The sequence below is a fragment of the Myotis brandtii genome, unplaced genomic scaffold (genome assembly GCF_000412655.1).
Source record: "Myotis brandtii unplaced genomic scaffold, ASM41265v1 scaffold359, whole genome shotgun sequence".
NCBI lineage: Eukaryota > Metazoa > Chordata > Mammalia > Chiroptera > Vespertilionidae > Myotis > Myotis brandtii.
Window position 1 is genome coordinate 1,295,167 of NW_005363802.1, and position 14,437 is coordinate 1,309,603.

General features: G+C 44.3%; 1 protein-coding gene across 6 annotated transcripts in view; it reads left to right on the plus strand.

The window, feature by feature from the left end:
- The window catches only part of GEMIN8 (gem (nuclear organelle) associated protein 8), a 21,459-nt gene extending 11,911 nt beyond the window's left edge, over positions 1-9,548 (plus strand). For 4 of the 6 annotated variants that reach the window (XM_014544316.1, XM_005871881.2, XM_014544318.1 and 1 more), the window contains one exon: positions 9,180-9,546. In XM_014544316.1, coding sequence (XP_014399802.1) covers positions 9,180-9,436 — 257 coding nt within the window. In that variant the 3' untranslated portion in view covers positions 9,437-9,546. Of the gene's footprint in view, positions 1-9,179 lie in introns of all 6 variants that reach the window. The other 2 variants (XM_005871880.2, XM_014544315.1) reach the window with 2 other exon arrangements.
- Positions 9,549-14,437: the final 4,889 nt, after the last annotated feature.

Here is a 14,437-nt window from a genome sequence, read left to right on the forward strand (position 1 = left end):
GGCAGTTAGGGGTGATCAGGCAGGCAGGCAGAGGCAGTTAGGGGTGATCAGACAGGCAGGCAGAGAAGTTAGGGGCAATCAGGCAGGCAGGCAGAGGCAGTTAGGGGTGATCAGGCAGGCAGGCAGGTGAGTGGTTAGGAGCCAGCGGTCCTAGATTGTGAGGGATTGGACCTAAACCGGGGGTCGGACATCCCCCAAGGGGTCCCCAATTGGAGTGGGTACAGGCTGGGCTGAGGGAACCCCCCCTCTGTGAACGAATTTCATGCACCGGCTTCTAGTGTAAAATAAACCTGATACAGTTACTCAATAAAAAATAGATATGAATGGGATGAACAGAAAATAATGAAATGTGTTCTTCCAGGGTGAGCAGTTCAGTTACAGATATGGTTAAGAACTATCCCTGTTCCTTCCTCTTGCCTTTGTCAGTTAGAATCCTAGGTAGGTTAAAAAATCATGAAAATTATCTGCTACATTGTGCCTGGCACTTAGTATTATTTTAAATGAATGAGTAAAGTATTTTGTTATTATGAGCCTTAAATCATGAGGTTTTGAAATCTTACCCCACAAAGTGCTAAACTTGCTATGGTTCTGTGAGACATTTTACAAAGTGCATTAGGCTTGGAATGCTGTATGAACTTGATGAACTTCATATTTTGGTTGATGGTATTCCTAAGTCATCTTCGTTTACTTCAAGGCTCCAAATTGCACTGCTGTTATTGCTGTTATGGCTTGAGTTGTGTCCCTTAAAAAAGATATTGGAATCTCAACCCCCACCTCCCTCAACCCTGGACCTCAGGATGGAACCTTATTTGGAGATAGGGCCTTTATAGAAGTAATCAAGTTCAAATGAGGTCATTAGGATGGGCCCTGACCCAATGTGACTGATGTATTTATAAAAAAGGGGACCCTTGGACACAGACACACCCAGGGAGAACGCCACGTGGAGACTGGAGTTGTGCTACCACCAGGCAAGGAACTACCAGGAACTAGGAGAGAGGCTGGAACAGATCCTTCGCGAGCACCTTCCCTGCCAAGGGGGCACGGCTCTCCCCACCCTTGAGCTGGGCCTTCTGACCTCCAGAACTGAAACAACATTCCCATTGTGCTAAGCCACCCAGGTTTTGTGCTCTGTGACGGCAGCCCTGGGAAACTGTACAGTCACCCTGCAAGAATTATCTTTGTTCCCAAATGCAGTCAGGAGTGGGACATAAAGGGAACTGGAAAGGTCTTACCATCTCTACGAAGAAAATGTGATGTATATTTGTTTTCCCATGATCTAGAGTGCAAACTAACAAAAAGGGGAGCTTTGGCTGGCTGGAGTGACTCAGTGGTTGAGTGTCGACCTATCAACCAGGAGGTCAGGGATTGACTCCCAGTCAGGGCACATGCCCAGGTTGCGGGCTTAATCCCCGGTGTGGGGTATGCAGGAGGCAGCCGATCAATGATTCTCTGTCATCATTGATGTTTCTCTCTCTCTCTCTCCCTCTCCCTTCCTCTCTGAAATCAATAAAAATATATTTTAAAAAGGGAGTTCATGAAAACCCTTACGACCTTCATCCTTAACCTTACTCCCCAGTATTTACATTATTATTAGTAACACTAGAGGCCCGATGCATGAAATTTGTGCAAGAGTAGGCCTTCGCAGCCACGGCAGCTGCCTCGATCCCTCCCTCGCAGCCACCTCGATTTCACAGCTGCCTCAATTTCACGGCTGCAGCCCCGGCTTTGTCCGGAAGGTCGTTCCACTGTTCGGCTGTTCAGTCGATTTGCATATTACGCTTTTATTATTATAGATTATACAGAGGCAGCTATGGCAGAACCACTCAAGTCACAGGGTTCCACCACATAGTAGCTAGAGGTTCTTAACCTCTTGGGGGCCACCTGCCCTAACCTTTCTGTGCCTCAGTCTCCTCACCCGTGAAGTGGGGATCCTAATTAATGGGGTGGTGATTATGAAGATGAAATGAGATAAGAAAAAAGTTAGAGAACAGTGCTTGGGACAAACCCAGTGCCCAAGAAATGTTACTTGTCATGGTTAGTTGCTAATAACTCATCCTTGATTGTGGATTATTAACTGTAAACTGGTTTTATTCTGGTAACTGTCCTACTTAGTGCTTGATTCAGATTCTGTACATTTTTTATAAAGAAGCTCTATGACTTCCAAAAAAGTCATATATTTCTGCTCTAGGCAGCACTTAACCAAACTCTTAAATTCATCGAAATATTCAATAATTAAATATTCAAAACATAAATAAATTTTGGTCATTAACACAATTTAGTCCGTGTAGTCCTTAACACAACTTTGAGTTCTGTTTCCAGGACATTCTTGCTTGACATAACTTACTAAAGTAAAATACTTGGGCCAGAAAAATGAACCCACCCCCCATTACTAATAACAGCATTGAACACATTGGGCTGCCACTTCTTTGTGCTTTTTAAAATGTGTACTTGTAGCAAAATTCAAAATTACTTGCCCAAGAGTCTCTGCTCTGCTTTTGTGTCCTGCAGTCTGCCCTGAAAGCATTATGAAGTCCCTGGGAGGCGTGAGAATTGTCTGGCGAGGGTGAGAATCTTACTGCTAAAGACTTGGTCTCTATTAGAAGTAGCTGCCAGGGCTTGGCCCTGCGCCCCCAATAACAAAATAATGGGCAGTGGTTCACCGGCATTTTTTTTCACCAGCACTTTTGGTGAAATATGCATATAGGATGAATACGCATTCCTTGGAGCAGTAATGAATGATGGAATTCAGATGTAAGTGATTTGAATGCCCAGGGTGCTTTCCAGTCCATTGCCTTTACTAGAAACGGTAGAGGTTTAGTTCTGTACACAGTCGGGAAATGCTTCATAAAGCGGTAAGGGACCTCAGTAGTATGAATACTTAAAGTTGTTTTGTTTTGCTCTTTGAACCACTAGAAGCTACTTCATCATTAAGGGCAAATTCAACTCTGAATATGAATCATATAGAGAACACAGAATTTTATAAACTCTTACCAGCCAGGGAAAACGTAGCTAAACTGGATTTAGCTTTTCATCTGCTGAATCTTGTTTAATATTTTCTTAGGATAAAATCCTTCAGATGAGATAGCATGTTCTTGCCTGTGGTTACTACTCTTCCAGCTAGTCTCTAATTTAACATATTTCGATGATAAGAGAAAAAAAAGGAAGGATAAAGAACTTTTGTGCAGTGGGAACAGGCATGCTTTTGATTATGTTATGTCCTCATTTCCAACTGAGATCTTTCCATTATCTAAAACTTCAGTGTTAACGTTACTTACAGGAAACTAGACAGTTGTGAAATTTGAAAGATCAGCTGTGTTTTCACCTACTTCTTAGGGAAAATCTTTATTGTTAGGTTAAGAAAAGTATCATTTTTAGGCATAAATAACCATAGATTGCGACTGCAAGGTTATAGTCCTGACTCTTAGAGGGAAAATGTGTGCCAGTATCATTCCCCATAGAGAAGAAAGCCCTCGGAAACAAACACTGCCCCTGTTGTCTCCGGCTTCAGCCAGTCAGATGGTTATCACGTGTTTTGGGGCTAGTTGGTGGGTCAAAGCAGGGACATGTTCGCAAAGAGCGAACCCAGATGGGAAGAGGAGATAAATCAAATTAAAAACGACACCTACAAGAGCCATCTATGGTGTGGTCCATGGTTACTTTTGCAAATGAGGGTAGAGCCAGTGAACTTGGTGGTCAGAGGAGGAGCTCCACAGGCTAATTGTGGAGAATTGGAATGTGCTTCAGGCTTTGAGGGATGGGGTCAATTGGGAATGAGAGAAAGGAAAAGGGGGTAAGGCCACCTCCAGTTAGCACTCAATGGTGCTATTCTTATCAAAGGGCCCAGATGTGTTCTTCATACATTTGATGGGAGACATCTGCTCCATTGTGTTGTGTCTACCTGAGTAAGGAGGTTTAGACCCTGTCAGTTGGCTGAAACCCTATCTTATTGGTCCTGCTTCAGTCCACCCTGTATGGAAAACCTGAAGGATACAGCGAAGGTTACAGCCCAGTATTTAGTGAGCCATTTTGGTTTAATCAATGATACTCAAGTGTGGAATAATACTGATTGAGCATAATCCCGCCACATGTGTGTTTCATCTAGTCCAGCTGTTCAGACATGCATAAAGCCAAACAGTGAGAAAAAACATGCAAAAGGCTGTAGAAAAGTGGAAGGGAGGGATAGAAATGCACTTTTATTCTAAAAGCAGAAGTGGTGGTTGTCCACTGGCTTGTATTTGTCATGGAGTAAGGGATGTGGGGTGAGGATGGCAGACCCATCAGAAATGGCTCCAGATCTGCACCTGTGTTCTGGGTGTGTTGCTGACAAGTCAGAAATGAGGCATTCATGATATAAAACAAGTCTGTGCTTTCACTCGGTTGTGCTATAAGATCATTAATTCTAGCAACGTAGCAGAGAATATAATCAGAAAGACATGCTAATGCTGAAAAAATGAGGGAAAATAACATTCTTCAGCACTCATTTGTCTTAGTGCTTTGTCCTCCAAAATATTCTGCCTATGGGCTAATTATTTGTGGAATAATGAATGCTTGTTTCCCTGTTCCATGGGCTTCTCTAGGGTCCAAGTCATTTCCCATTATTTTTTTTTTCCTTTATGGACATAAGTCTCTATTGGCAATATCATGTAAATCTTTGGACTCAAGCAAAAAAAAAATCAAGGTTCTATATCCTAAATCCAGATGAATCCAGTACAGTTTCTCCTTAATAGTATAATACTGACTGTTTTTCTTGTTTTAACCCTATGTATGTATTACCCCTGTATCAGTTTCCCTGGACTGCTAACAGATTACCACCAACTGGATGCCTTAGAACAACAGAAATTTATTCCCACAGTTCTAGAGCCCAGAAGTGCAAGATCAGGGTGTTGGCAGGACCACACTCCCTCCAAAGTCTCCTGGGCTTTGTTTCTTCCAGCTTCTTCTGGCTCCTGGCGTTTGGTGGCTTGTGGCAGCATAGTTCCAACCCGTGCCTCCAGGTGTACATGGCTTTATCCCTGTGTCTCTATGTGTCCTTCTCTATTTCACCCTCATTGGATAGGGTCCACCCTAATCCAGTATGATCTCATCTCCACCCTTCCCTTAAACACATCTGCAAAGATGCTATTCTATATATATAAAAGCCTAATATGCAAAGTGTCCCCTCGGGAGTTTGACTGGGAGACTGGGAGTTCAATCGCTCGCTATGATGTGCATTGACCATCAGGGGGTGGCACGGAGCAAAGGAAAGCCCCGGCTGGCAGCTGGCAGCCAGGGAACGGAGGCCCCAGCTGGCAGCCGGAAGGCCCCGATTGGCCCTGATCGCCAGCCAGGCCTAGGGACCCTACCCATGCACGGATTTCGTGCACTGGGCCTCTAGTTTCCAAATAAGATCATATTCACATGAACCTCCTTGGAGGTTCCAAGGAGATGTGAATTTTGAAAGGACGTTAGTCAACCCACTACAACCCTGTTTTAAAACTGGAATATAAAAAGAGTATGATTTGTATCAAAACAAATTCCCATGTCCAAATATCCTACAAGAAAAAAACCTCTTGTAACATCAAGTCCCACAGCTGTTGTCAGTAAAAATGACCCACCTCTCCGCAACAAGGCACCTGTTCAGTTATGTCTGAGGTGTGACGTTCCTCTTCTCTGCTTCAGTCATCTGATTCTCCATCTGGTTGGATGAGCCCTCACCTTGTTTTGACAGGAAGAAAAACTGCCAGTGACTGAGAATCCTTCTCAGTGGGAGGAAGGAAGCAACAAATAGAAAACGGAATAAGAATAAGGCTTGCTTGGTCCCCTAGGTCAGTATACAGGAAAGCACTTTCAGCCAGTCTGAGGGTATTTGGTTTAAGCTGGCTGGTTTTCAAATCTGTAGTCCAGCCTTGGAACATATTTTTTCATTGTGTGAGTAAGTGGAGGTGAAGTGACTCAAATGTAAGGAAACAAGATCAGACCCCAACCCTGGCTCTGCCCCCATCCTCTCCCCGTGGAGGCTCTGAGGAACCTACTGTAGGGGAGCTCCACCCAGCACCTTCTGTGATTTCAGCATCTGTTTCTCTCTCTCTCTGGGTTGTCATCATTTTTCTTCAACAGCATCTGGAAGAAACAGTTGTTTACAAAAAAATAATGTATGGCCTTTGTCCGCACTTTCTCTACGATCATTTCCTGAGCACCGGCTTTGTGTCAGGCATTGTGTCCTCCGGGGACTGGGGGTAGGGGTGAAAAAAGGCAACAGAGACCCTCCCCCTTCCTGCCCCTTAAATCCACGCAGGAAACCCGGAAACTTCCAGACTTCTTGTGGGCAGGGAGGGGACAGAGTTGGGCCTTAAGTTTTCATGAGGAAGGCTGGGTGGGAAAGAGATACAAGTAGAGAACAGAGCAGAGGACTGTCTTTTATTCTTGCAATGTCTGAACTAACTTTGTTAAGAACTAAAACCCCATGGTGGCAACCCATGAGCTAAGTTCAAACTTGGAAAGTTACACAGGCTTCATAGATTGCCAGCTAAGGTTGCTTTGTGTTAACAGTATTTCATCAACAGTTAAGAAAATGTCTCTCGAGCCCAAGCCACTTTGGCGTGTCAGCTTGCAGACTGAAGGGTCCCGGGTTCAATTCCAGTCAAGAACACATGCCCAGGTTGCGGGCTCGATCCCCAGTAGGGTCCGTGCAGGAGGCAGCCGATCCATGATTCTCTCTCATCATGGATGTTTCTATCTCTCCCTCTTCCTTCCTCTCTGAAATCAATAAAAATATATTTATTTTTTAAAAAGAAAATGTTTCAACAGAATTATGACACCAGTTTAATATTGGTAAGAGTTTTTGTCAGAAGAGTAGCAGAAAGAAGCATAATTATAACCATGCTAAATCATAAGGAAAAGAAAACTATAGATGCAAAAGTAAAAAGATTAAATTCACATATTCTAACGGCAGAGAGCAACACTTACTAAGACAGCGAAGATTCCAGTGTTTACTCAAACTTCTAAACTCAGAGACTCGGATTTAGACAGGAAGTGGAACATCTGTTGTGTCACTTAATCTGTCGAGAAGGCTGATGATACTCTTGGGACAAACTTGAGAGTGAAAGGACTGTGGCCTGGGAACCTCTGCCCTCTAGATGCAGAGGCTCAGAGGCCGCAGCAGACCCACACATGGGATTGTGTCCTGCAGGCCAACAACAAAAGGAGGGCCCAAGGATGGGTAATGGGGCCAAGGCTGTCCTAGGTGGGCCTCTCTTCCCTGGCTAATGGGGAAATACCAGGCCTTCAGAGGAGTAGTCCTTGAGGGGCGGGGTAGGGAATAGAATTTAAACACCCATGAGGACTGAACAACTTACATCCTGATGTTTCAAACTTGTCAGAAAGACTGAGAATGAGAAACAAATGCTTGTTGACCTCCCATTCATTTCCATATTAGGTCAATATTTTGGTTTAGGTCTGCGTTTCCCAGTAAGTCAATTCTATCTTTTCCCTGGATAAGGTAACAGGGATATGGTCTTCATTTTGACAGTCATTTGGCATATCAGGGCATTGCTTCCTTGTGTGAAAATGAACTGCAGATGTGCTAAGACAGAAATGGCCACATTTTTAATGTTTCCAAGTTTATAAAACTCCTTCCCGCCTAGCCCAAGGTGTCATTTATGAAGAACAGGATTTATGAGAGGGATTGTGCATAGCCACATAAATATCTTTCTGTGCACACTTGGTTACTTCACTTTTGTGGTTTCTTCCATACTAACCTTTCTTTCTGCTGCTTTTAACCAGGAAAGAATGATTTATAGTGTTGTTTTATCCCCTACAACCATCTTCACTCCTTACTTGGTAGCATTTCTCTTGGTAGCAACAGTAGCTACAGATGGATGCATTCGGCTATCAATTTCTGTTCTTGACAGTCGCTTACAAAAATCTATGTAATAGGCTAAATTTTACCTTCCGCAGCATTGTTTTGCTGATATTTTATGTTCTTATTTACATAAGAATAAAAGTTATATTAGTGCTTTTTATAATAGAAAATAGAGAAGGGGAGAATAAATTGAATAAATATTTCTTGCTTTATAAGAATCCATTTATTCATTCATCCATTTATTTATTTACTTTAAATCTTCACCCGAGGATGTGTTTATTGATTTTAGAGGAACTGGGAGAGAGAGACAGAGAGGCAGACAGACATCAGTGTGAGGAAGAAACATCAATCGGTTGCCTCCCATACACGCCCGGACCGGGGATCGAACCCACAACCTGGGTATGTACCCCAACTGGGGATTGAACCTGCAACCATTTTGGTGTACGGGATGATGCTCCAACCAGCTGAGTCACCCAGCCGGGGCAAGAATCCATTTAAATTAATAGGATTGAAAGCATATAACAATGGCACTTGAAATGGAGCCTAAGCCAACCTGAGAAGTGAAAAGTCAGATCCCATACTGAGGACATAGACACCCGGCTCCATGGCCGGTGTTGTTTGGTGGCTAGAGCATCAGCCTGCACACTGAAGTTATCTCTTTACCTCCTTACCTCTTTAGCTTGGTTAATGTAGCAGGAAGATTAGACCACAGAGGTTTCCCATCCATTTGCTGAATCGCCCTTGTTCGGCCCTCGTACCTTCGGCAAGTGTTCAATCACTAGACCTCCTGTTGCCTGGTACAGTGTGTGTTTTAGATGCTTGAAAGGATCAGGTCATGGTGGCCATTGCTCTTTCTGGATTACCTAAATTCAGTTTTTCTGCCACCACTTCTGTGCTGGGGAGTACTTCTTGCAACACTGGCCTTTCCAGGCAGCCCGGCCTTTCCCTGTGGGCCTGGGTCGGTGTTTAAAACCCAGTGAGCCCCACCTGCCCTTCCTGGTTGGGCAGGATGTGAGCTGGCTGCTGGGTGAGGAGAGGAGGCCAGTTGCTGTCAATTTCTCCTCTATTTTCAGGGCTGCTTCCAGATGTTGGGTAGTTTGGGGTAGCACGTTTCCTTGTGGCTTGTTGCTATTTCTCCCAGCGTATAGCCCCCTGATAAGTGAGCAAGGAGCTTCCAAACTTAGTAGTGCCTTAGAATCGAGAGAACATCTCAGCCAGCATAGCTGGGTGTGGCTTCACAGTGTGAAAGGGAAAGCTAAGGGACTTGGGGGACTGCCCCCCCCCCGCATGTCTAGCAACCATGAATTCACCCCAGTTGACTGTGTTGGCTTGTTCTCAGGGCGGCAGCAGCAGCTGGACGCGCAGCGCCTGGAGGACTATGTGAACGCCGACCACGACCTGTATTACAAGACGAGCCGCTCCATGGAGCCCCCCTCCGAGAGCCCCAGCGAGCGGCGCCAGGCCGAGATGAAGCGCTTGTACGGGGACAGCGCCGCCAAGATCCAGGCCATGGAGGCCGCCGTGCAGCTGAGCTTTAACAAGCACTTTGACCGAAAGCGGCCCAAGTACTGGCCGGTCATTCCGCTGAAGTTCTGAGTCCTGGGCCCCCAGCCATCACCCCCTTCCTCTGGGATTTGCTCCTTCATCTGCTTCTGTGCATTTGCTCAGGGAAAGGGGGCTTTGTCCTGAGAAATCAGCATGTTCACCAAAGTGCCAGTGAGCCCGTCACGGTGTCCTGAGAAATCAGCATGTTCACCAAAGTGCCAGTGGGCCTGTCATGTGTGGGGTGGGAGGGGAAGGAGGGTGGGGGAGGGGCTGCGAGGGCTGAGCCCCTTGCATGAATTTCGTGTAATATATCAGCCTTTTTTAAGCAGCAGGGCATGTACTGTGGCCTGCTTGCGAGATATTTCTTTTGACATAAAATGATCATTTCATATGCGTTACACTGTTGAGTTCATTGAAGTTCTGACTTAGGGATACTCCCTAGATCAGTGGTCGGCAAACTCATTAGTCAACGGAGCCAAATATCAACAGTACAACGATTGAAATTTCTTTTGAGAGCCACATTTTTTAAACTTAAACTATATAGGTAGGTACATTGCTATTAACTCAATTAGGGTCCTCCTAAGCTGGCCTTTGCTAAAATCATCCTCAATCTGAGGGGTCGACCTCAGGGAAGCACCCCCACTTCTTCTAACGCCACTTCTTCAAAATAGACTCGCCCAGGCCAAAAACGGACTTCTGCGCATGGGCCACGAAGTTTCAATCGCACTGTACATGCGCGCCCGCACGTGGTATTTTGTGGAAGAGCCACACTCAAGGGCCCAAAGAGCCGCATGTGGCTCACAAGCCGCGGTTTGCCAACCACTGGCCTAGGTTTTTGTCTTTTTCTGCTTGCTTCTATCTTGAACCCAGCTGAACTAGGCAGATGCCTTAAATGTGGCAGAAGTGGTCTCCTGCTGGAACTCCTCCGCCCCCACTGAGAATGGGCCAAGCATGCAGCCAGACAGCGACTTCTCTCCCTGCGAGGTCAGCACACACGTGCTGCCAAGGGCCAGAGAATTCATACTTTTGGCTTTCAGGCTGCAGGTCTGTGTCCTGACTTCTCAGTTGTGTCCTTGCCACCTGAAAGCAGCCATAGACAATAAGTATACAAGTGAGTGTGACTGTTCCAATAAAACTTTATTTATAAAAACGGGCGTGGGCCAGATTTGGCCTATGGGCAGTAGTTTGTGGACCGACACTCTAATAATAGAGGAAACTACCTGTCTGACATTCTTTTTGTTATCTCTTTACCTCTGCAGAGTTTGAATGTCAGAACTGAGAGCAAAGAACTGTAATGCCCAAAGCTGCTCCCCTCTGCAGCCTCCTCTGGTGTGGAAGAGGTATAATTGAACTCTTACTTTGTATGGCAAACATCGTTTTGATAAGAGAATACATTTCTCAGACTGAAAACCTAAAAATGGATGAAACAGGCCATTTAAAAGAGCCAGCTGCCTTTTAAATAAGTTATTACAGCGTGTTGCCAGGGTGAGCCTTGTTGACCCGAGAAGATTAGCACATCCATCAGAGGTTGGTGAGAAGATTTAGTATTGACATGTTTTTCCCTAAGAACACTCGCTCCACGTCTCAGCCCCTGCCCTGTGACAAATGCATTACTTTCATCAGCCCCAGGTGCTTGTTTTTCCCAGCTCTCATTTTATTACTGGAGTTGCAATTTGAGCCTGGGTATTGTAGACAAAAATCAGAATTAATTTCCCCTGAGGTGACGTGTGACTAAAATTCCAAGTCTTCAGTAGTTCTCTTTTTTATATTTTAAACTCGTAAGCCTAAATAGAAAATGGATGTAACTCGGGCACAAATACAGACTAATTCTATTGGCAGCAGGCTCTTAGCTATTTGAAAGTGAAATGTTTCTCTTTACAAAGGACTCTCCTTCCTTTCCCCAAAGAAACCACCATCCCAGTGCCACCCCTGCTGGCTTTGTGACTGCAGACCCAGTTACTTTCACCTCTCAGTGCTTCGTGTTCCTCGCTCTTCAAGTGGGTGTTAACTCCCCCACATGGAGTCCTTGTGAGGACCACATTGAGTTAGTATTTGGAAAACATAGTGCTGGCTGCACGGTAAATACTCAATACATGTTGACACTTATTTATTCTCTGTCTTTAAAAATTGCCAAAGAGCCCTGGCTGGTGTGTTAAGTGGTTAGAGCATCAGCCTGTACACTGAAGGGTCTCTGGCTCAATTCCTGGTCAACGGCAGGTACCTGGGTTGCAGGTTCAATCCCCAGCCTGGTCCCGGCATGTGTGGGAAGCAACCGATCCATGTGTATCTCTCACGTTGATATCTCTCTCTCTCTCTTTCCCTCCCTCCCTTCCTCCTTCCCTCCCTGACTCCCTTCCACTCTGTAAAAATCAATGGAAAAAATATTCCACTCTGTAAAAATCAATGGAAAAAATATCCTCAGGTTAGGATTAACAACAACAACAACAACAAAAATGCCAAAGAGAGCCAGTGGAAATCCTGGGTGTGAAATTTCTTCCTAATAGGGAGAAATGTTTCCCTGTCAGCTCTTCAGATGGATGCATTGGCTTCTTACATCTCATTCCCACTGGTCCATCTTCCCATATGCCTCCTGGATAAATTGTGATAGAAGAGACCTGTGACATGTTCATTCATTTATTCAGCAAATATTTTTAGTCCTTTCCATTCCAGGTAGTCAAACCATAGCCTCTTAACTCAGGGAACTTGCATTTTAGGAGGAGAAGCAGACAGGTGTGCAGTGATAACAGTTGCAATGTGTGCACTGCTGTACGCATGCGTGCAGGAGCTGCAAGAGCATAGGAAAGAGAGGGATGAGGGCAGGGCTTCTCAACCTCAGCACTATTGACATTTGGGACCGGTTATTGTTTGTTGTTTTTTAAAAAATAAATACTATGGCCCTGGCCAGTGTTCTCAGTGGTTAGAGCATCAGCTCTCACACGGAAGGGTTACCGGTTTGATTCCGGTCTAGGTCAGGTACCTGAGTTGCAGGCAACCAATCAATGTGTCTCTCTCACATTGATGTTTCTCTCCATCTGTCCCCCTTTCACCCTCCCTTCCACTCTCTCTGAAAATCAATGTAAAAAATGTCCTCCGGTGAGGATTTTTAAAAAATACTGTGGACACATATATGTACTAATATCAAGAAACTTGCATGCAAAGTATTCATATACACCAGCTTCAGAACAGTGGATAGTTCTGAGCAGGGAAGGAATTGGAGTGCCATTCAAAAAGGGATTTTCTGCCTCTGATGTTTAATTTTTATATAACAGAAAAGCTATGGTAGGAACTCAGTTTTGATAGAGGCCTCCAAATTCATCAAGCGATTCTGACACAAAATATTGTATTTCGCTTTATCAAACACTTATATGGGGCTTACTATGAGCCACATACTCTTCTAATTACTTTTCAAATATTGATTTCTTTAGTAATCAACCTATGATGACCTATTACAGGTATACAACCTGTTTTCCAAAACCTCTAGGTCAGGCATGTTTCAGAATTCAGACTTTGTTGTGCTTTCAGATTTATTCAGGTCAGGCATTGTCATCAAATCCTTACAGTTAAGTCAGATTTGGCTGCCAAACAAATTATTTTAAAAAAAAACAAACAACAACAACAACAAAAGAACAACTTCTAGTTTCCAGAGCTTTGGGGGTTTCAGAAAAGGGGTGAAGGAATATTCCCATTTGTAGACTAGGAACGTGAAGCACAGAGAAATTAACCAGCTGAATCGGGTTCACTTTCAGTGGTGCAAGTGGCTGTCAAACCCAGATATTCTGACTCCTAAGCTCCCCACTTTTAGCTGCTTCGCCCTGCTGAACGCGGTCTCTACAGCCATATGTCCATATATGTAAGGCACACTGTATCCAAAGCAGCACAGAGAATCTGGAGGCACTTACAGCCCTCAGCAGGATTCCAGTACATTCCGTGCTGAAGCACCAGGTTAGGTGCTAGCCCAGTGATGGCGAACCTATGACACGCGTGTCAGAGGTGATACGCGAACTCATTTTTTTGGTTGATTTTTCTTTGTTAAATGGCATTTAAATATATAAAATAAATATCAAAAATATAAGTCTTTGTTCTACTATGGTTGCAAATATCAAAACATTTCTATATGTGACACGGCACCAGAGTTAAGTTAGGGTTTTTCAAAATGCTGACACGCCGAGCTCAAAAGGTTCGCCATCACTGTTCTAGCCCTAGCTCTGCTTGGGAATGTGTGACTCTGGATAATGCATTTGCACTTTTTGTCTGAATTTTAGAACTGACACTATTAGCAGCAAGAAGAAGAGGGGATACACTTGTGATATTGAGGAAATAGACCAGTGATGGCGAACCTATGACACGCGTGTCAGAGGTGACACGTGAACTCATTTTTTGGTTGATTTTTCTTTGTTAAATGGCATTCAAATATATAAAATAAATATCAAAAATATAAATCTTTGTTTTACTATGGTTGCAAAGATCAAAATATTTCTATATGTGACACAGCACCAGAGTTAAGTTAGGGTTTTTCAAAATGCTGACATGCCGAGCTCAAAAGGTTCACCATCACTGAAATAGACGTTCCATGGGTTGGTGATTTGGGGCAGGCGAGAAAAGTCTAGGATGGCTCAGGTTTCTGTCTTGGATGGTGGTTCTAGTTATTGAAGTAAAGAAAACAATGAGAAACCGGTTTGGGAACAAAGATAATTAATTCTGTTTGGAACATAGTGAGTTTGAAGGGCTCACAGGACATCCAGTGACATCCTGCCAGTCACAGGATATTTGGGTTTAGAACTCAGTGGAGAGGGTCTGCATTAAAAAGACGTAAGAATGTGGAAAAGGGCACCATATATAGACTGGGAGGAATGGACCAGTGACAATAGGCCCTGAAGAACAACGACGTCAAAACGTAAGTAAAGTGGTCTGTGATGGGAACTGAGAAGAAATTACAAAGACAAAGAGAAAAACCAGAAGCTAGAGGTATCTTGAAAGGGAAAATTGTAAGTGGGACAAGCAGACAATGTGGCTCCTGCTGGGATGCCTTAGGAAGTTGATATCACCACCAAT